At 47.6% G+C, this 23,323-nt stretch overlaps 1 protein-coding gene across 1 annotated transcript in view; it reads left to right on the forward strand.

Annotated features, from left to right (window-relative positions):
• The window catches only part of IQSEC2 (IQ motif and Sec7 domain ArfGEF 2), an 81,891-nt gene that overhangs the window by 21,814 nt on the left and 36,754 nt on the right, over positions 1-23,323 (forward strand). The window contains exon 2 of the mRNA XM_063083278.1: positions 2,348-2,377. Within this exon, the coding sequence (XP_062939348.1) occupies positions 2,348-2,377 (30 nt within the window). The remainder of the gene's footprint in view (positions 1-2,347; positions 2,378-23,323) is intronic.

Genomic DNA, 23,323 nt, shown 5'->3' on the forward strand with positions numbered 1-23,323 from the left:
CAAATCCCCACACTGAGGGTCATACGATGCCGTGTACCCTCAGACTAGTAAGAATTAGTCCACAGTGAGGAGAATTGACTAATTCACTCTGCATCATGACTTGGAGCTCTTTTGCTCCCCTTTGCTGCCATTTTGAAGACTGTAACACATCATATAGAAATACTTTTGGAGCAGAAGTACACATCTGGGAATCTCTCAGAAGAAAGAGCACTGGAGAGGAAGGGACTGTCAGTATCTCTCTGACTTACTATTGGGGAATGGAGATGGGGGAACTCACCTTAACAGTGTATATGTACCCAGTGCTGAGCTATTGGTACAGTGGAGTGTGGGGGTAAGAGCACAAGCTTTGGGATTCACTCCAAGCTCCTCTACTTGTAATTTCAACCTCTCATACTCTGTTTCATCACCTTAAAATTGAAAGAATAATCCCCACTTTGAGGATCAAAGGAGGTAATGTACTGAAAAGAGCCTAACACTATGCCTGGTACATAGTAAGTGTTCAATGCTTTTTCACGATGATGGAGGTGATTATATATGTTGCTTAAACCTTAAAGTAGATTAGAGCAAGTGGCCAGTCTATGAGCTCTTTGAGGGCCTGTGTTCCTGGGTAAGGGCCTGGTGTACAGCAGACTGGATAAATGTGTGCTGTGTTTGGGGACAGGTGGGTGGTGAGGAGGCCAGCCTGCCTAGAGCAGAAGGTTAGTGTTAGGGAGAGAGACTGAGGGGCTTGGCCTCGATTCTGTAGGCAGTTGGGAAGTCATTGAAATTCGGCCCTTCAGACCTGGTACCTGAGAATAATTGAGCCAGGCTTCAGAAGCAATATGGTTGCTGCAGAGTGAGATGGAATGTTTTAATAAATATGATAAATGCTCGGTGGCCCTGGTCTTCTATTATTTTAGGGGTCTGAAAAGGCTAAAGGCTGGTGCCACTGTCATCGGCTAAGCATGTACCATGTGCCAGAACTGTGCTAGGCTAAACCGCACAGCTGCCTCAGGAAGGGAGGGATTCTTGCTGCTGCTCCCCCTACCTGTGCCCCATTTTACAACTGAAAACACCGAGGCTCAGCATAGTGAAGTGCCTTCCCCAGGCTTCTATGGCTAAGTAAGTAGTAGAACTGGAAGTGCTCTCCAACACCCTGAGGCTTTCCTGCCCCACCTCGCTGGTAGGGCCTCCATTCATTCTTTCCACAAATGCTCTTCTGAGGTTCTTCCTTGTGTGTCCCTGTCATTTGGCACTCAGTGTATGTAGATGGACGCTCCACTCACTAAGGTCGCATCTTGGCTCTCAGCTGAGGACAGAGCCTGTGGCGTGTTCATCTCTGTCTCCTTTGCAGCCCAGCATGGGAGAGGGCAGGAGGCCTGGGGTGAAGAGGGAAGAAGAAGAAAACAAAGGGGGAAACGGTCGCTTCCCATGCTTTCCCACTTCCAACCTCCCTGGTTCTCCTTCCTCCCTCTCCCTGCCCCCAACTCACCAGCTCCACTGTCCCAGCCCTCCTTCCCCTACAAGCAAGCCCCCTATGCACGCACACACGCACATTCTTCTTGGGGAGGAGTAGCTGGAAGGGAGGGGTGTGGCTCACATTTCACTCATTCCCTGGTTCCCTTGGAGCTGTCCCCCACTCCATTCTCTTCTCTTGCCCTTCCTTTGCCTCTGAGGGGGACTCACAATGAAGAAGGCAGACCAGCATAGTAGAAAGGAGCCCAGCAGCTGACTCATTTACCCTTCTCAGCCTCATTCTCTTCATGTGGAAAATAGCAGGTTGGACCAGGCAATTGGCAAAGCCTCTTCTGTGTTGTTAATAATACCTGGCATTTGTCTACTGGGTTCCAAAGGGCTTAATCATCTCAACAGCCCTGTGAGGATCGGCCTCATGTTACAAATGGGGAAACTGAGGCTCAGACTCAGAGAGGTGGAGTGACTTGCCCAGGTCATGGGGCTGGTAAGTGGCAGAGCTGATATCTGAACCTAAGTCTATCTGCATTTAAAGCTCAGCCTTTGTCCCTGCCCAGGGCTGCAGGCTGCTTCTCAGGCCACTCCCAGAAAAGCCACACTCCTCACTGGGACCCACTAGGCCTGATGCGGTTGGTCCCTGGTACCTTTTGACCTCACCTTGATCACTCTCCCCCTTGCTCACTCCACCCCAGCTGTGTTGTCTTCCTCCCTGTTCCTCCACCTGGCTAGGCACTTTGCCATCTCAAGGCCTTTGCACTTGCTAGTCTGTCTGCATGAAATACCCTTCCCTTCATTTTCATGATGTGCATTAGGCCTCAAGGCCACTACCTAGCGCAGAGGGAGGAGTTAGAGAACATATGCTGATTCTGTTTTTTTTTTTTTGTTTCCCTTTCAGATCTGATGGTGAGAATTCCAGAACAGTCAGGTCAGTACCTCCTTTCTTTAGTAGTAGTTGGGAGATAGGGAGGGCTTGCGGTGGGTGGCCTCTGGTTGTTACTTCAGGATCCATGGGTGGGGGTAGGGGCCAACTCAAGGGATTTTTCCTGTTGGTATTGGGGGCGGGCGTGGAGTGGAGTGGGAGGCCGGGGTACATGTGGCAGCCATGGGGAGGGGGTTGAAGACTGTTGCTCAGTCTCTCCAACCATAGCTGACTTAGAGGCTTGGAACTGCCTAGATGTAAAAGCCCAGCTCCAGAGAGGTCAGCTCTGGACCCAGGACATTTTACACCTTCTCTGCCCAGGAGAAGAGGGTACACTAGATGCTGGGTCTCCCTAGCCTAGAGGTCGCATTCCACCCTGAACCGTGTCAGCCCTGAGTAGTGGGATTTGGATGGACTTTGAATGTGACACATTCTGGACATTAGAAATATAAATGATGGTGACAAGTAAAGGTTTTTTTGCATGCTTGGTAAAAAAAGTTTACAAGCTTCAGTAAATTTTAAACCTGTGATCAATCTGTCACTTGAAGAGGCAGGAGTAAAACTGGGGTAGAGACAGGGCTCTTTGTGCATTTCCCAGGCCTTAACCTATCAGGAGCTTCATGAAGGCAAAAGTGTCAAGTATAGGGATGCTATGGAAATGATGGAGGGGTCAGGGTTGGGCCCAATCAGTCTTAGCAGCCAGGCTGGGGGCACCGGATTGGGCCTCTAAGATGAGATGAGCCCAGGCAGCAGAGGCATGGGATGGGTACAGTTGGTCCCAGTCAGGACTGCCACTAGCATATATGGCACCTTTGTGAAGAATAGAAAAAGATGCCCCTTTCAAGGGCATGCCCTCTGATGGATCAATTGGGCAAATGCTCCCTTTTCTCTGGGACACTCTTACCAGGGTTCTTAGCTTGGTGAGCATAGCATGGGCTGTGTATCAGCCCCCGTTCATGCCCTCTTGGCTGTATCCCCTTGTACAGGGCAAAACTTGCCTGACCATGTGGGCAGCAGCCCCAGTCCTATCTTCCAGGCATTGGCTATGGGCTGGAGGCAGAGGCCGCCAGCACACTGGCAGAGGTGTATAATGAGACCCAATCTGTCCTAGCAACTCAGGTAGGGGATCTGGGGTGAACACGCTGATGCCCAGGGCCAAGGTTGGGGCTGTGGATGCAGGCACATGGAAGCCAGCATTAAAGCAGCAGGAAATGTAATGGGCACATTCAGTCCAATGTCAGGCAGGAGGTATATGATGAGACGCAGTTAGTCCCAGCATGCAGCCAAGGAGCACGACCCAAGCACAGCTTGTCCTAGCACTTGAGAAGGCGCTTGTCTTGTAAAGGACATGGACTTCACTGTCCCACTGGGGGTTTGGAGAAAGGCAACCTGACCTGACCCTGAGCTCAGGGCTCCTACTGGCATTCCTGATGATATGCCTGCTAGTTGTGAGGAGCCAGATGGAAGGTGTCTCTAGTTTTCAGCTTTTCCCAGCAGGGGAGTTCCTGGGGCCTATAGCTCAGGGTATTTAATAATGATCATAATCATAAGTCATATGATGACATACGTTGGGCCTTTATAACTTACAGAAGTTGTCAGGGATTTTCTTTTGTTTGATCCTCCCAGTGACACTGTAGGTGGAACCTGGGCTGGCCTTATCATCATGGTTTTACAGTTGAGGAAACTGAGGCTTGCGGTGGTTATGGGTTTTGCCTACAGCTAGGTAACTAATATATGGCTGAGCCAAGATTCAAATCCAGCTCTGCCTGGCACCAAGCTTAGAGCCCTGCCCACACTGTCACCATGGGAGTACTCAACAGCCTTGCAGACAATAATAATCAACCTCATCCTCATCCTAATATTAGTTATCATAGCAATTATCACTGGTTCCTCACATACTCTGAATATGATCTTATTTAATGTTCACAACAGCCCTATTAGGTATGGATTACGATCCCTGATTTACAGACGAGGGAAAGGAGGTGCCAAGAGGGTCAGTGCCTTGCCCAAGGAAAGAAGAGCAATGGGGTAGGCTGGCATCACTCTGACTCATAGCCTGTACTGTTTCCAAAGCCAGTGTTTTTTTACTCAGACATGCCTCCTAACAGCCATCCTGGAACCATGGTCAAGAAGACTAGAGGGCCTTTGAGGACTCAGCAGTCAGGGAAGCAAGGGTCAAGCACAAGCTGTGGGAAGGGCCTAAAGCATAGCACCTGTGGGGCAAGATCTCGCAAACATGGTGAAAAGACCCTTTCACTTGGAGCCAGGGCTGAGTGAGGCCCTCTGAGGGTGCTCTGGGGCCCCACATGTAAATTCTTGAGTTCACTCCAGCTAGGTCTGAGAAGGGCTGCAGAGGACGGCCTCTGTGCAGAAGGTGCATGAGGAAGGTCTCCTTGGAGGTGGAATCAGCATGCCTAGGAAAGCAAGGGGTGGGTTTAGAGACAGGGATCAGTCAGTTGGGCTAAAACAGAAGATCTGGGCAGGAAAAGAGCAACTGTTAGAGTTCAGAACGCTGGTTGGGCTGGGTCACAACTCCCTTCTGTCATCAGTGGGTTGCTGGGGAAAGTTGGAGGAGAAGCTAGGCTGTATAGCATAGAAAGGGCAGAAACTTTAGATCCAGGCGAAAGTCTCCATTTTTGGCTAAGTCACTTCTGGTTACATGACTGGACAAATCCGTTCATCCCTTGGAACTAAGTTTCCTTATCTAATAAATGTGTGTGTGAGAGAGTGTGTGTGTGTGTGTGAGAGTGTGTGTGTGTGTGTGTGTGTGTGTGTGTGTGTGTGTGTGTGTGTGTAGGGGGAAGGGTTAGAAGGGTAGAAGAAACACCAGGGAGAGGGTAGGCCTGGACTGTTGTGGAAACTGAACAGCAAGGAGCGAGCAGAGTAGGTGGATTGCAAACCACCCATGGCAGTGCCCAGGCCTGAGGACTTCTAAGTGTGGGGTTCCGGGAGAAGTGTGGAGTCTAATTAGAGCTGAACAGCTGCTAGTGGGGGAAGGCTGTGGGGAGAGGAAGGTGCCTAGACTTCCTGTAGATCTGTGAGAAGCTGTCAGACCTAAAGGAACCTTAAGCCAAGGACCAGAGAGGAACTGGCCATGGCTCAAAGTCACAAAGCTAGCTCTTAGCAGAGCCTGCTTTCTAGCTGTGTGCTCTTTGCAAAGTTACTTAACTTCTCTGGTTCTTAATTTCTCACTGGTAAAATGGAAACAATAATTCTGACTTCTCTGGGTTGGTGAGAGAACAAAATAAAGCAAGGCTCAGTGTAAAATAGTGGCTCAACAAATTGTAGTGCCTTCTGCCCCCTCCCAGCCTAATCCATTGTCACATACTGTACTTGTATAGTCAAGCTAGAAAAATGTGAGAAGTGTAGAACTGGAAAACAGAGAGGGGCAGGAGGGCCCTGATAGAGCTCCTCACCAAAAGCCCAGGAAGTCCTGGCCTGAGGTGCCATCACAGTGAGGGTCAGGCTGGGACTCTGGGGGCCCTGAGGACCAGACTGGGGTTGCTAGGCATGCAAGGATGAGAGCCGGAGGAGGTGGCCTGTTGCTTGGGAAGGAGGGAGAGGGTGGGGGAGCTGCTGACACCCATGGAGCCAGGGATGTCCCCATGGCAACGGGAGCCACTGCAGTCGGGAGGCAAAGTGGGAGGAGGAGCCACTGCTGGCTCTGTTCCCAGAGGAGGCCTCCCACTCTGTGCCTCAGTGCCCCCATCTGTCCCACTGGAGTTTGGTTAGATAATCTCTAAGATTCTTCCTTGTTTTGACCTCCTGGTAATTTGGGATGGTCTAGGACTCACGAACCATCCATGGTTCCCCTATCCACATGTCTAAGACACTACCGGCCCCCAGAGCCACCCCAGCTGTGTCCAACTCCTCCCCCTCATGCCACCTTGTTCAGCCCAACCCAATTGTCCACCCTGCCCAGCTCTGTTCCCACCACTTCCTTTGTCTGTAACCTTGTCACTTACTGCCTGCTGAATGCTCTCTGGCTCTGGGGGGCCCAACTCCAGTTCTGCCCATTCTGGAAAGTCTGCTATGGCTGCCCTAGTCTGCCCTGACTGCTTCCTCCGTCCTGGGCTTCTCTGGCCCCAGATCTCTGAGCTCCTCCTGCCATTCTTAGTAGTCGCTGCTGTAATTTATCAGTCCTATGAGCTGGGCTCCACACAGGACACTTGACAGGCTCAAACCTTTACAGTAAATCTGTGGTATCGTGTTGTGAATCCTCATTTTACATATGAGACCATACTCTGAGAGCTTATGTGACTTGTCTGAGGTCCCCCAGGTACTGTGTGGCAGAACCAGGATTGAAACTCGGTTTGGTGTAGTTGCTGCTACCCCAGGTGGAATGTGATTTGTCATCATAACAAGCAGCAGCAGCAGCACTTACTGAATGATGGCTAAAGCTATCGTATGCTGGGCACTGTGCTGGGCATGCTAAATACTCCCTCATTTAATCTTCACAGTAATCCTATAGGGCATATGTTCTTGTCATTTTACAGATGAGAAAACTAAGGCTTAGAAAGCTAAATTTACCCCAGGGTAGAATTAAGATAGCAATCTATACTGTCATATTTGTGATCACCACGTACAGAATATTCCCTACATAGCAGGCATGTGTTGGGCGATCCATAGGGGGACGGAAGTGGGCAAGCACGGTCCCTGCCCATGGGGAGCTCCCAGTCTGGGGTTGCTGGAGACACAAATGAGCCAGCCCTAGCAAGCCCAAATGGGAGTGTGATAATGAGGTAGCAGCCAGTTTGTAAGGACAAGAGTCTAGAGGGGGGAGGGCTGGATTCTGACAGTGGGATAGAGGAGGAGGGACGTAGTGGGAGTTGGGGTAATTCCCCCAAAGGAGGTACCTTCCCAGGAAGCTCAGGAGGGGTGAGAAAGGGTAGAGGTTCCTCTTCTTCCCTGCCTCTTTGTGCTCTCCCGCCCCCTCCTGGCCTAGTACCAGGAAGTGGGTGACCCCTAAGCTGGCTGAGTGCCTAGTTGGCACCAAAATAAACTTGCCTTCTCTCTCTTCCCCTCCCCTTGCCTCTGTCCCCTCTGTCCTGGCTTTAATTAGCAGCCCTGGGGATGAGTCACTTGGCAGCTGGGGAGGGAGGCTGCGCAGAGCCCAGTCAAGCTTCAACTCCTGCCCTGAACCTTCCGGGCAGCGCCACTGTGTTCATGTGTGTGGGTGTGCCTGGCTGCATGTCAGGGAGACTCCGTGTCAGTGTGGCTGGGAAGAGCACAGGGGCATGTCGCATGCTGGCGTGTGTCCATGCATGTCAGGGTGGCTGCAGATAAGCATATCTGGTTGTCACTGCATTTGTTTCTGTGTGTCGCTGGATGTCAGTGTGTGTGAGTGTATGGCTGTGGGAGCAAGTGTCAGGAAATGAGGGAGCTTTTGGGTGAGCAAACACAAACGCCATATAATTGCATTCACCCTCCCTACATAAGTGCTCTTTATGTGTTTTTGCTTATGCAAGCCCTGCACTTTTATTCCCAAGTCTCACTTGCCTTAGTCTGGGTACATTTTGTTGCAGAGAACAGAAACCCACTCAAATTAGCTCAAGAATAAAGGGTGGGGGTAGGGGGGCTGTTGTGAGGCTATATCTCACAGAATCTAAGAACAGTAACTGAAGTACAGCCAGGCCTCACGCCAACTGTGGGACCACGAAGGCAACGACTAAGGTTGCTTTCTCGCTGTCTGCATCTCCTGGCCCCATGTCTTGTCTCTCTCCATGTTTCATGGCTTATCTAGTCCCTCTCATCTTTTTTTCACTAACTCCTCACTAGACTGGCTTCCTTGGCTTTCATGCAGCCTAATATGACAGCCACCCTGGAATCTCTGTGACCTTCCAGCTTCAGGTTCCACCCCCTGGGACTGCAGTGATTCTGCCTAGCCTGTGACAACACAAGGTGATAAACGGGGGTGTAGGTGGGAGTTGATTCTCTTAGAAGTAGGTGAGGGTAGAGAGGTAAAATGCTTGGTACCTGGTGTTTGTTCTACAGCAAGCGCAGTGTTTATATGTATACAAGTTAGGTCAGAGCCTGGGGGTTAGTCTGCTTAGAGGCCCACAGTTGTAAGATCACCCATCCATCATGTTTTTTGTTCCTAGTTTACTGCAAGACACCTTTGCTCGCTATGCTTTCAAGTCCCATGCTCTTGTATCAACATGCTGTTTTATCTAAAAAATGTCACCTTATTGCTACCAGTTTGTGGTGATTTTCATAGCCTTGGAACAACTCGTATAATGCTACCGATGGTACAGCTGCTACCAAGTTCTTGGTTGTTTCAGGAATTTTTATATTTTATTAATGTGGTGACTGACTTTATAGTTATCTGTAGTATATAATTACAAGCACACATTATCAATATTATCAGCTTGACGCTTCAGCTTACTTTTCCATTAATACAAACCCTGCAGTTTTTACATTAATTACAGAGGGAATTAATGACCCCTTAGACAAGTTTTCACCTATGAGTAAAGGGTTTGGAACCAGCTGTGCTGGTAATGACTGTCCTCCAGACGCAGGGGTGATGCCCACAGCTCTGGCCTTAGCCCTGGCCTTGCATCCTCTGGCCGAGACTAGGGGCTTCCCACCACCTCCTTGGGGACTTTCTGTTTCTGGCCCAGCACATAGTAGGTGCTGTTGTTATTGTTAATAAAAATGACAGTTTTATTATTAGTGTTAAAGCCGTCTTCCATATATAAATGGTAAACCTAAGTGGGAGAGATTATGCCAGGCTCAGGGCAGTCTCCTTCAACTCCCTGCCTCCCCCCTTTTTTAATATCCTGAGTAGTAATAAATGATTTGATTCAGAAAATGCTATATACCAGGTACTGTTTTAGAGCACTTGACACACATTATCTTTAATCCTTGAGGACACCTTGCCGAGTAAGGGTGATTTACAGGTGGAGAAACTAGAACCTAGAGAGGTAAAGTGATTTGCCCCAAGTCATCCATCCACCCATCCATCCATCCATTCAATTGTTCCTTCTCTCAAAGATGGTCATTATCGAGTACCTATTACATGCCAGACACCGCTAAGTGCGATTGATACGATGGTCAATACTAGAGTGATGGGCTCTGCTCTGATGAAGCCCACTGTCTGGTTGGGAAACAGACAATTACAGACAATTATAGGGGAAGTGCAGGGTGCTATAGGAGCACCTCGGAAGTATACCCAGTGCAGCCTGAGGGTCAGGGAGGCTTCTCCAAGCTGACATCTAAGCTGAGACTTGATGAAGTCAAGTGAGTAGAAGTCAGCCAGGGGAGGGTTGGGGAGGGGCAAGGTGAAGCGGAGAGTGTTGCAGGCCAGAGCTGTGGGAGGGGTGCTTGACACCTGCATTTGTGAAGAACTAAAGCTGTATGTATCTGCAGTGAGATGCAGCTATCATGAGAAATGGTCTGAAAGAGGGCAGAAGGTTCACTGGGAGGCTGGAACCAGGGCCTTGGTCAGGAAGCTGAGGAGTTGCAGGACCCAACAGCACAGTTTCCAGGCTTCCTGGCTCCTGGAGACATTTGCTTGCTGGTCCCTGGGCCCTCACAGGCTGGCCTGGGTGGCATCAGGCTCAGGATTCCGGTGCCTGCAGTGCCCTCTAGTGTCCACTGGCCTACCTTGCAGCCTACACCTCTGTGTGCGTTGTCTCCCACGAAGTGTGACCAGGTGCCCTGTGCTGGGGGCTGGGGACACTGGGATGAACAAGACACAGCCCCTGTCTTCACAGGGCTCCCAGCCAAGAAGGGGCAACAGGCATGTGAACGGTGTTGAGAGAAGCTGGCTGAGAGAAAAGCAGGGTGGAAGGACAAGGGAGGTGACCTGACCTGCTTGGGTGGCGTCAGGGCAGGTTCCCAGAGGGCACAACATCTAGCTGACGTTTGAAGAGCAAGGTGGGAAGGTGGCAGTGGGATTGCAGAAGGACAGCACGGGTAAAGGTGAGGCGTGGAGCAGCAGAGTATGACTGAGAATTGCAAGGACTTCTATCTGCATGGGGCACAGGTTGAAGATGGGCGGAAGGCTGAGACTAGCTTGAGGTGGAGGGTAGGGGCTAGCTCACAGAATGTTCTAGGATATCTGCCACTAGCTCATTCATAAGGCACTTAGTGAGTAGAATCATATAAGAAGCTTCCCTACCCTTTTGGCATGACAAATCCATCTGAGGAGCTGATGAAAGCTAGAGATGCTCTCTGCAGAAATTAATATTTTTCATACAAATTCAGGGTCTTCAGAGATACTCCCCTGATGCCTACCCACAAACCACAGGCTTCTAAATTGCTCTTCGTATAAATATGGAAACCCTTATCATGGCCCGGCTCTGCAAGATCGGGCCCCCGCCTACACCTCTCTCCTAGCCCTTTGCCTTTTCCACTCAGCCGCACTGGCTTCTTTGCAGTTCCTAGAAATACCACCTCGGGTTCTTTGTTTCCTCTGCCTGGCATGCTCTCCCGCTGCTGTCTCCACTTTTTGCTCAGTTTAATTCTATTAGTTGGTGAATGTCTGTCTCCTCTCACTTAGATATAAGCTCCATGAGAGCAGGACATTGTCTACCCCTGGTCACAGCTGTAGCCAGCACCTGGTCCACAGTATCTGTTGACCAAGTGAGTGAAGGATCCGCCAGTGCCCTGTGGCTGGGTGAAGCTCCTCGCCCTTAATTCCTTCTTCCCTTTAGGCTCTGGTGGTTCATCACATAAATCTACACAACATGCTCAGACATGTCTGAATTCCAAACGTGACCCCAGATTAAGGGATATTTTCCTAGAAGTCGTCCCCCTATCCCTGAAACAAATAGGCTCCCCATAGGTCTCCTGTACATCCCTGGGAGAAGGCTCAAGCTGAGACTCTTCATCATGTGCACACTCTGTCTCAGCAAATGCTTACGAGAACCAGTGAGGTGGGCACTGCCACTCCTCTTCTATAGATAGATAGACTGAGCCTCAGAGGGGGTTACCGAGCTAAAAAGTACCCACTGGGACTTGTATCCAGCTCTCCCAGGCACCGGAGTGTTAGCTCTTTGTCTCACCAGAGAAAGGAAGGGGCCTGTCTGACTTCACACGGCATTGGCCTTAGAGCCAGGATGGAAGGTCTGTCTCTCAACTCTTGCCAGGCCCAGAGGAACGTCTGGACCAGAGGTACAGCTCGACGGGCCATAACTGCAAATGGGCATGAGGTGAAGTGGCTGCAGGAGCTAGGAGAGTTGCTCAAGGAGAACACAAAAAGCAGGGGCTGAGGCCAGAGCTTTGAGGGCCAGGGCTTTGGGGGGGTGGGCTGAGGGAGAGGGGACCATAAAGGGCCCACAGATGCCAGCCTTGTGGTGGTCCGGAGAGCCTCTCTCTCAGTAGCTTTGGCTTTCTTGAGAGGAACCAGCTGCCCCGGCAGGGAGGCAGGAAGGCTGGCCTGTTGCCTGTCAGCTCCTATTCCTTCTAGATCACTGGCCCCCTGGCCCCTCCTAGGGCTGCCTTCTGCTCAGAAGAACAGCCAGGGGCCTGGGCTCTGGGGCCGTGAAAGGACAGGAGCACTCTGAGCTGGACCTGTGGTCTCTTCAGGAGCCCCGCATCCTTCAGACCCTAAAAATTCTCTCCTTTCTCCAGTCCCAGCCATATGGAAGACAGAGAGATTGCTGTGGTAGGTAGGCTGGGAGCCAGGGCACCTGGATTCTAGTCTGACTTGTTGTATGAACCTTGGTAAGACTCTTCTCCTCTCCAAGCCTCAATTCCCCATCTGTAAAATCAGGCTGGGCAATTCCCTTCAAAGAACAGCCTCTTGATTGTGAATGGCATTTCTTCTGATTTTTGCTTTTCTCTTCAGGCAGCGTTTCTCTCAGCCAATCTAGGAAACGACACAGAAAAGAGTGAGAGCTTATTGCAGTGGTAAAGAATATTGGTCAAAGCCCCATCTTGACATCCCCAAGTGGGTGATTTGAATTTTACTTGCTATGGGGCGTCCCAGAACAACTCCTAAAAATAGTCTCTGTAACTGTGCTGAAAATGAGGATGTTTGTGAAAAGCTTCTCTTGAAAGGTTTCTGTATTCACAAGCCAGAGATATGGCCAAGGGGACAGATTCCAGATTTGGGAATGGCCAAATCAGGTTCTTGGGGTTCTGCCCCTTACTCATGGTATGACTTAACCTCTCTCCATCTCAATTTTCTCTTCAGGAGAATAGGCCTAGTGACACAAACTTGACTGGGTGCTTGGGGAGATTTCAGTGGAAGTGCACATAAGGAGCCCAGCCGGGGTTTGGTCTCTGCGAGCTCTCCAGGCCGCTCGCTTCCTCTTCCTCTTACGAGGAGTTCCCAGCCCTCCTGGGGAAGCAGGAGAAGGAGCAGAGTTTCCAGTTGCAGTCTGGCCTGCAGCCCAGCTGGCCTGGCCCCGCCTCCTTGGTTCCTCCTTCTAGGGAAGGGCTGGGGAGGAGGGAGTGGTGACACAGTGGAGGCACCGGCTGGGCCAAGGGGCCTGCCCTTGGGACAGGTCCAGACCCATGGAGCCCCCCGGGAGGAGCAGCAGGTAGGAACCTGGGCCCCGCAGCCTGACCCGCTTCCTTCCTGCCCCGGCCTGGACCCAGTCCCTGGGCTGCTGATTCAGCAGCCTCTGGCTTCCTGGTTCCTGGCTCCCCTGTTGGACTCCTGGAGGCCTTTGGCTTGGGGGAGAGAGCCAGCTTGAGTGGGCGAGCCCATGGACATCCGGGTGTCCAGCACTGTAAGGACCCCGAAGCCCTGAGCAGCAAAGTGTGTGGCCTGTGAGGGGTAAGCTTGGTAGCTGTCCTGGTGTGCTAGTCTGGCTAGGCACCACAGGGCTCCAGCCACTCCCAGTGCTGAGATTATGATACCAGCAGCCTAAGGATCTCTGCATGTCAGATTCAACGAGATAAGGAGTCAAGGTCTTGGGTTGGTGACTGGCATGTAGATGGCACTGGAGGAACAGTTGCTCCGATGATGATCACTCCAGAGCCTCTGATAAGAAGAGTCACATATTCAAAGATTCTCTATAAGGTTTAAGATCGGGCATACTCACATTCACCGTAAGTGAGGTAGTAGGCAGCTGGCCCAGGCTGCAGTTACATCTCCCGGCTTTTACTTGGGCTTCCGAATGGCTAGGCCCTGACCACAGCCTTCCTTCAGGGGCTCGTGGAGGACAGGGGTTGGCTGCCCTGGGGGGACTGGCTTCACTCCCAGCTTGTCCTGGCTCTGGCCGACTGGTGTGACCCAGCCTCTGCACTGCACAGCGGAGGGTAGGGCTGGGACCAGGCCCTCAGCCTCACTACCTTGCTGTCCTTCCTCCTCCCACTTTGTCATTCTCCGGAGGACTTTAATTGCGGGAAGCAGGAGGCGGAGGGGCCTTTGGACATTACATTAGGGGTGGAGGCACAGTGCCACGGGTGGAGTGTGGGCCCTGCCACAGGGTGGGGGGCACAGCACTGGCCTTTGAAGCACAACTCCTCCTAAGAACCACCCTGTCCTCTGCCTCGCCGGGCCCCACCCACCCACTCAGCCCTGAGTCCCATCCTGTCACCAAGACCACTGAGACCTTGTCAGCCTCCTCCGCCCTCGCCCCTCCTCTGCTCTGGCACTCTCTGCCTCTCCCTGTCTTCTCTCTGTGTCTTTTGTCTCGCCCTTTCTCTGTCTTTCTCCTTCTCTGTCTCTTTCGATTTCTCTCTCCTTCTTCTCCTTCAGTGTTCCCCCGTTCCCTCTCCCTCCTCTCCCCCTTCCAGGTTCTTCCCTCACTTTGGGCCCAGAGCCTCTCCTTCCTCCATCCTTCCCTCCCTTCCTGTGAGGGGTCTTCTGTACGGGAAGCCCCCCATACATCTTTTCCCTTTCTCTTTCATCCTCCCCTTCCCCACCTCCTCCCTACCCATGTGGTGTCTGGTGTGAGGAGGGCTCCCTTCCCCCTTCCCTGCTGTGGTGTCCCAGCGTCTCTGTGGCTGAGGTCCCCACGGAGTCACATGGAACACACAAGGCCCAGCCCAGCTCTTTCGTCTCTACTGCCCCCTGTTGTCGTTGTGTTCTGTTTGTGGTTCGAGTGCCGTCCTCTCTTTCTTGACTTTGTGGTTTTTTCTTTTTTTCTTCCTTCCTTCCTTCCTTCCTTCCTTCCTTCCTCCCTCCCTCCCTCCCTCCCTCCCTTCCTTCCCTTCCCTTCCTCCCTCCCTTCCCTTCCTCCCTCCCTCCCTCTCTTCCTTCCCTCCCTCCATGCCTGCCACACCTCCTCTTCCATTCCCTATCCTCCATTCCTCCCAGCCTTCCCTTTTCCCTCCCCCACTCACTCTCACCTCTTTGTCCCCATTGCCCACCTGGCCTCTCCCTTCCCTCCCTTCCTGTCTCTTTCTCTATTTCTCTTTCTCTCTGTCTCTTGCTGTCTCTCAGGTCCACAGCGTCTCATACTCTACACCAGTATTGCTGTCCTACTCAGGTCCTTGACTCCATGAAGCTTACCCCCTCAGGCAGGCTGGCAGAGAGCAGGTAAGAGCTAGACCCATCCCTCCCTCAACCCCTCACCCTTCCAGACAAATATTCAGTATCATTGCCAGACCCCTCCCCTGCCTCCCTTAGCCCCTGTGTGACTGTGGAATGGGTGTCTGAGTATATGAGGAGAGCTCCCAGGAGATCAGGTCAGGAGACCAAGGAGGACTTTTGGAATCTATTTGTAGTTTGTCCTTCCTTAAAAAAATCCTTTCCTAGAGATCTTCCCTAAAAGGAGGGAGTGGTTAGTCATAGCGTATACGACATTTGAGCTGTTTTGAAGGATGAATAGGAGTTTGCCAGTTGGATAGACTGAGAAGGGTGTTTAGGCAGAAGGTGCAATCTGCCCACACCTTTGGAGAACAACATTATTTTCAAGTTAGTTAGAAAAACGTGTTATGTTTTCTAATTATAATCCAATAAAAGGAAACATTAACAGCAACAGCAAAAAAAGCTAGGCCCTCTCCCTCATGAAAGTTTAAAGATACTTGTGTTATAGAGGAAATAAGAATGGAATTTATGGACTATTTAGGATAAATGTCAATGGGAATACTATATATCAAAAGCTACAGGATATGCTCATAAGGATTCCCAGAGGAAAATTTATAGTCTTAAATACTTTTATTAGAGAACAACACAGCTTAAATTAAATGAACTAATTATTCCCATTAAGAAACTGGAAAAAGAACCAAAAAAAGCAGAATAAAGTAATTACTATAGATAAGATCAGAATTCCATTAATGAAAGAGAAAATAAAAGATTTGATAAAGTAAGAGGTGGCTTTTGAAAAGACCAGCAAACTAGGTAGACCATCCTCTGGCAGATATGACTGAGAAAAAGGCAAGAAAACATAAGTAAAATAAGGCATGAAGAAAGGGATTTAACCATAGATTTTTAGGAGATGAAAAAAAAGTTATAAGAAAAAGCTTTGTATACTTTTATGCCAATCAACATGAAAATCTAGATGGAATGGGTGCTTTTCTAGGAAGATGTAAATTACCAAAATGACTTAAGGAAGGGCAGAAAACCTGAATAGAATGGAAAAGTATAGAAGAAAGTGAAAAGACAGTCAGCGTTTTTTCCTCACAAATAGTACCAAGTCCAGTTGGTATTCTGAAAGTCCTGGTATGATGGATCTTGAAAGATCAGAGAACAGTAGGGCCGGCCCGTGGCTCACTTGGGAGAGTGTGGTGCTGATAACACCAAGGCCATGGATTCGGATCCTATATAAGGATGAGCGTGGTGCTGACAACACCAAGCCAAGGGTTAAGATCCCCTTACCGGTCATCTTTTTAAAAAATAAAAAAATAATAAAAAATAATAAAAAAGAAAGATCAGAGAACAGGAAGAGGTGGAGAGCTTCCCAGTTCATTCTGCAAGGCTAGTATAACTGGACAGGTTTAGACAAAAAACAAAACAACAACAAAAAAACAAACCTATAGCCTAATTTCATATATTAACAGAGCAGCAAACGTTTTAAATAAGAGTTAATCAAATGGAATTTATCAATGTATTAAAAGAAGAATATATCATGACAAATGAAGGTTTGCCCCAGAGTGCAGGGATTGATCAACATTAGGAAATCTGTTATTATAATTTATTACATTAATAAATTAAAGAGAAAAGATCACGTAATCATTTCCAAAACTCCTGAAAAACAATCTGATAAAATTACACATCCATTCTCTTGCTACATTGGGGTAATTTGTTACACAGCAATAGATAACTAATACAGTAAGCTAGCAATCAGTGAAAACTTCCATTACTTGGTCAATAATTTTTATCAGAAACCAAAGATAATCATCAACTGTTAACAGTGAAGCACTAGATACATTCCCATTAAATTCAGGAACAAAATAAGGATAACTGCTATCAGTGTTGTTAACCAATATTTTTCTAGAGCTTTTAACCAGTGAGATTTTTTAAAGATATGTGGTATAAATATTAGAAAGAAAGAGTCAGAATTAGTATTATTTGAAGATGATATGATTGCCTACTTAGATAATCAAAGAAAATAAAAGAGAAGAAAATTCAGTGTGATGGGTAGATACAAGCCAAATATACACCCAAACCCTAGCTTCTCTGGATACCAGCAATAACTAATTAGAAGACATAATAGAAGAAGACCTCATTCACAACAGCAAAAAATAATCTATAAAATCCCTAGAAATTTACAAGAAATGTGAAATACTTCTCTGTAGAAGACTATGGAAGTTCATTAAAGGTTGTAAGAAGATGAGTAAATCAAAAGTTATGTAAAAAAGATATTTTTTTTCCTAATTTGGTCAGAAGAGTCAATGTATTTCTCACTAACTCATTAAAATTTCAATGGTATTCTCTTTGGGAATTGAGCAATTGGATTTTAAAGTTCATTTGGAAGAGTAAATGCCCATGAATTACTAAGAACATTTTGAAAAAGAGGAATAATGAGGAGGACTTGCCCTGTTAGATACAAAAACTTAACATAAAGCTGCAATAATTACAAATCTTATATCATCACAGAAATAGAGGAATACACAGATGGAACAAAATAGAGAGCTTAGAAACAAACCCATATATTCTATGAGAATGTGATTTATGATAAAGATATTTCAAACCAGTTGGGAGTCAGTAAGTGAGATGGGACTATTGGCTACCCATTTGGGAAAAAAATGAAATTAAATCTGTACATCATGTAAAAACAAATACAAAAAATGCAACTGTAAAAGTACCAAAAGAAAATCTGGAATATTTTTATATTGGTGTGGAGAAGGTCTTTCTGAGCATGACTAAAAAACTCAGAAGCTATAGAATAAAGAGTAGTAATTTTGGCTACACTAAAATTAAAAACTTCTGTGTGGAGAAAGATACTATACACAAAGTTAAACATAAACAACAGGCTAGGAGAAAGTATTTACTATGCAGATATCAGGCAAAAGGTTAATATCTCTGTCTATATCTATATTGTCTCCTGGAAATCAATAAGAAAAACATACACAACCCATTTAAAATGGAGAAATAACATAATTTGACAATTCAAGGAAGAAATAGACAATGAGCTAATAAATGAGAAAGGATGCTCAAGCTTACTAATAGTTAAAGAAATATAACTAAAACAACAATGAAGATTCATTTTTAAGTACCAAAATTAAAAAGACTGGAAGGGCTGTGCGGAAACAGAACCTCTCAGTTAACCTTGATTGGCGTGCAAATTGGTACAATTTTTTATGGGGCCAATTTGTCAGTTACTACAAGAATCTTAAACGTGCATATTCTTCCAAGCTGAGAACCATATTTTGGAACTAGATTTCTAAGGTTTTACTACTAGAGGGACCTCAACTTGGACAGGCAGAGGCCTTTTCTAAAACACCCCAATCCAAATTGCAAACATAAGTTACACTTGTGCAACTCTTTATCACGTGTCCTTGTAGGATATCATTCTCCACCATCCCTTAAGAAGCATGATATGTGCTTCTCAAAATAATGACAGGATTATATGAGTAGGAATAATTTTTATTTTTATTTTTATTTTTTTGTAGCTGGCCAGTACGGGGATCTGAACCTGTGACCTTGGTGTTGTAAGGCTGCACTCTAACCAACCGAGCTAACCAGTCAGCCCTGGAATAATTTTTATTTTTAGCCAGTCTATAAAAAATTTTAAAGCAGTGGAAATAACTTTTATTTGCCCTTTAAACAAAATGTGTATTAATTTGGCCCTGCAGTTCAACTTTTAAGAATCTGTGTCCTTCAATAATACTTCCAGACATATGCAAAGATATTCAGTGCAGCATTACTTGTGCTAGTGAAAAATTAAAACAACCTATTTGTCCATCAGTAGGGAACAGCTTTTAGTCTATGATATACACGTACTATGGATTACTCTATAGCAGATCAAAAGATATACAGTATCTCTATAAACTGCCATGGCAAGATTTCTAAGACTCACTGCATGAACAAAAGCAAGTTGCAGAACAGGGCTTATAGTATGATCCTATTTTTGTAAGGAAAAGAAAACCCCCCTAACAAAAATGAAAAAATGTTATACATACCCTCTCATAATTTCAAAATTACTGGCCTTTTATCTTGATCCCATTTCCTTGCTTTTACTAACTCATTTCCCTCCTCCTTTATGCCTTTTCCCTGTATTCAGCTGTTCAAATCTTGCTTTTCCTTTTAATAACTAGCACAAATACCACCTCGTTCATTCAGCAAGTATTCTGTCTTGCCTGCTTTAGGTTAGATCTTTGTGCTGACCCTTGGTGTGATACTGGAGTGGAGTATATTTGGTCTTACTGTCAAGGAGCTCAAATTTAGAAGGGAGAGAGACACATAGACAATGATAGCATAGTGTGGTTTGGGATGGGACAGAAGTAGGCTCAGAAGGCTGTCAGAGAAGGGGTACTTAACCCAGTTTGGGAGTCAGGGAAGGCGTCATACGGGAGGGGACATTTGTTCTGAATCTTGAAAGAGTAATAACTTTCCTTCATCCCCTTCCCCCACCAGAAATGCTTTTGTCCACTCTTTGGCTCTTCCAAGCAGAAAGACCTCAAGGGGGAAAAATAGTTGTCAGTATGTTTATTCAAGTCCAAGGTCTGCCACATACCAACTCCGTGTCTTTGGGCAAGTTATTTAGCCTCTGAGCCTCTGTTTCCTCATTTGTACAATAAGGTTAATGCCTACTTACCTCTCAGGGCTGTTTTTAGGATTGGAGATGATACATTTAAAACTCCTGGGTGACTGTCAGCTCTGGAGGAGAAGGGCTACCCGTGTCTTGTTTTCCCCTTAGGCAAGTATGTAGCATTGGATTGGATCGGATCTAAAAACTGTATGTGTCTGGGGATGGTTCCGGAGCAAAGGATGGGCCTGACCATAGTGGGCCTTTGGGATGAGGAGGCTGAGAGTAGTGCATGGGATGGAGGGGATTGCTTCATAAGAAGAGAGAGCCAGGTGCCTGGTCTTGGCACAAAGGTGTCACAGGAGGGAAAATAAGAGCAGGTGGTCCTGGGAAATGGAGCCCAGTAGGGAGCTCTGGCCCTGGTTCTTGGTCCTCTTCTTCTGCTGTTGCCATCTCCTCATCTCACCGTCCACGAGGCATGGTGGACCACGACTTGCCATGGCATTCATGGCAATTTCAATCCCAACTCTGTCACTCACTAGCTGGGTGACTTTAAACAACTTACTTGACATCTCTGAGCCTAGTTTTTTATCTTTTAAAAAGGACAGGACCACCAAGATCATGAGGTTTATTTACTGAGGAGTAGATGAGATCGTTCAAATGAATCCATTCAGAATTTACCTTGCTGAGTGCATGGCACACAACAGGTACTCAGTAAAGAATAGCTGTTGTTAGTATTCGTTTCAGTAGACACTTGTGGAAGACTGCTTTGGCCAGGGCCTAGGCTACATAATGGTTCTTGCCCTCCATGAGTTCCCAGTCAGTTGGGGAGACTATGAAGGGCTATGACAGAGGAGAATGGGGGGGGGGGGCTGTGGAAGCCCAGAGGAAAGGATCTGGCCCCGTCTAGGACTGGTGCAGGTCAGCTTAGCCTAAGAGCTGAGTCTTAAAGGATAAGTAAGAGTTAGCCAGGGACAGAAGGATGAACTGTGGAAGAGTGGTCCAGGCAGAAGGAACAGCATATGCAAAAGAACCTGGATGTTATTGGGTAAGGCCAGAGGTTCTTAAATAGGATGCATGGGTCCCAGATGGGCTTCAGGAGGCCCATGAACTTCCTGAAATTGAATGCAAAATGTTGCATGTGCATACCTATGTGCATTTTTTGGGGGTGGGGAAGATGGTCCATGGCCTTCATTAAAAGCATAAATGGGGGGCTGGCTGGTTAGCTCGGTTGGTTAGAGCACAGCCTTGTAATGCCAAGGTCACGGATTCAGATTGCAAACCAGCCAAACTGCCTAAAAATAATAAATAAATAAATAAAATAAATTCATAAAGGGGTTTGTGTGCCTCCCCAAAAGTTGAGAGCCAATGTCATTGGTGACAAAGTGTCATGTGAATGGATTCAAAACAGGAGAAAAATTTGGTAAAATTTATGTTTTAGAAAAATTGTCTTAGCAGTTAGTCTGACAAATTGATTGTATGTTTGGAGGCCAGCTGGAAGGCCTAAACTGGGGTATTGAAGAAATGATTCGAGCAGGGCTACTGTGTTGCACATCTCCAGTGAGCACCATTTATGTAGAAGCATTTTCATTTCAAATTATGGAATCCAAATCTTTTGAGAGTTACTATTGAGATGGACCCAATAGATCTGTTGGGTGATGTAAACTGTTGTGGATGAAGAAGGTGAGGGAAAGGGAGGTGGCAAGGATGAGGTGATGTTAGTAGAAGGCCAGAGGGACGTGAGTCCAGGGTAACAGTCTGAGAGGAAAAGAGAACTCAGTGCTCACCCAGCAGCAAAGTCCTTGCTCTCAGACATCATTACTAACTTTCATCCTACTCCTCGTTCTTGGAGATCCCGGGTGACACTGGAGACACTTTATTTCCCTGTGGATTTTGGAGAGGAATTGCTTCCAGTTTGTGAGTCAGGTAAATGTTCCTGAAGAAAGGTAGTGTTTGAGCTAGTCATTCAAGGTCCATAAAGATTTGGAGAGCTAGAGATAGGGGAGGATGCTCTGAGAGCCTATACAAAGGCCTTGGGGTGAGAAAGGGTGAAACTGAACACTGGGGAGTGCAGAGATTAGACATGCCTCAAACAGCTATTTGGGGAGTTGAGGCTTTTTATTATTTTCCTTTGGTAGACAGCTGGAGAGCCATGAGCACTTCATGATCAAATAAGCATTTTAGAAGGAAGGGAGACTAGGGAGGAGACTGTTGCACTAATCCAGGAAAGAGAAGCAAAGGTAGTGGTGGTAGAGAGAGAGCAGAGGAGATGGATCTGAGAGGTGATTGGGAGGAAGACAAGGCTGGAGTCAGAGACTGAAGAGAAAGAGGTGGAGTTCACGGTAAGTTGGAGTGTTCAGGCCTGGCAACGGATACATTCATTCAACCAATACTTATTGAGTGCCAGGCACTGGGCTAGGCACTAGGGATATAGTGCTGAACAAAACAGATGCCTTTCCTGATGGATCTTACAGTGGGTGAGACAGGTAATAAATAAACAACTAAGTATATGGAATGTGTCTGATGTTGATAAGTTCTATGAAGAAAAATAAAGCTGGAGTGAGGAGGTAGAGAATGTTGGGGTGCCTTTTGGAAGGGAGGGCCTCTCTGATGAAGTAGTATTTGAGCAGAGATTTGAAGAAGGTAAGGGAGTGAGCCATGTACCTATCTGGGGGACGATGTTCAAGACAGAAGGAGCATCAAGTTAAAAGCCCTTAGGCAGGAGTGTTCTTGGTATGTTCAAGGAACAGCAGGGAGACCATTGTGATTGGAAAAAGGGTGAATGGGGGTGAGAGGAATAGAAGATGAGGTAGCAGGGGCCAGATCATGTATGCCTTTTAAAGCTATTTAGGAGATAGCATCAGCAGGATTTGGTGATTGACTTGCTAAGGGAGCAGGAAGAATTAGGGTGACTCCCAAGGTATGTTTTGAACTTGGGTGACTGGGTGTACAGTGGTGCCTTTCACTAAGGTGGAAAATGCAGAAGGACAGGTTTGCAGTGGTAAGATGCCGAGTTAGAGATGCCTAGGAGATCTGAAGGCCCTAAGGGTCATCCTGGTGGAGCTGTCCAGCAAGCATTAGGCTCCTTACAAGAGAGAGATCCATGCTAGAGAGCCACACCTGAGGTTATGAAATGGAAGATCACTGAAAGAGAGTGTGGAATGAAAGAGAAGAGGGCCAGAGCAGAACTGGGGAGGGGATACCAACATGTAAGGAATAGGCAGAGGAAGGGGGCGGGTCAGAGAAGTTGGAGGAAAACCAGCGGGGAGTGGGCTCATGGAAACAGGAAACAGAGGAAGGAAAGGGCTGTGCAGAGGAGGGCCTTGTTAAGGCTGTCAAATGTTGCAGCTGGGGGGAGTAAGCTGCGGGTGGAAGAGAGTCTATTGGCTTTAACCACCAGGAGGGCCTGGGCGACCTTCCTGAGAACAGTTTCCATGGAGTGGTGGGCGCATGAGGCAGATTGCAGTGGGATGAGGAGCTCGTGGGAGGTACCGAAGTGAAGTGGGGATGGCCAGTGTAGACGAATTTCTCAAGAAGCTTAGCTGTGAAGAGGAGAGAGGGACAGAGGGGGATGTGGGGGCAGATAGAGGGTTTTTATTCCCAGATGGGAAAGACTGGAGCTTCTATAAATGTTGATAGGAAGGAGGCAACGGAGGAGGAGAGGTTGAAAATACTGGAGGGAGAGAGGATGATTGTTGTGGAGGAGGGAACAAGGATGGGCTCCAGAACCCAGGTAGAGAGACTGGCCTTAAATGGAATAGGAGCCTGTCTTTCTCACAGAGAAAGAAAGCAGTGGTGATTGATGGTGTGTGTGTGGGGGGGGGATACAAGGTGTTGAGGGGATTGGTAAAAGAAATGCTTCAGGAAAGTTCAGAGCAACAAAGGCATGACCAAAGGCATGGATGCTGGAGCTAGGAGG

The sequence above is a fragment of the Cynocephalus volans genome, chromosome X (genome assembly GCF_027409185.1).
Source record: "Cynocephalus volans isolate mCynVol1 chromosome X, mCynVol1.pri, whole genome shotgun sequence".
Taxonomy (NCBI): Eukaryota; Metazoa; Chordata; class Mammalia; order Dermoptera; family Cynocephalidae; genus Cynocephalus; species Cynocephalus volans.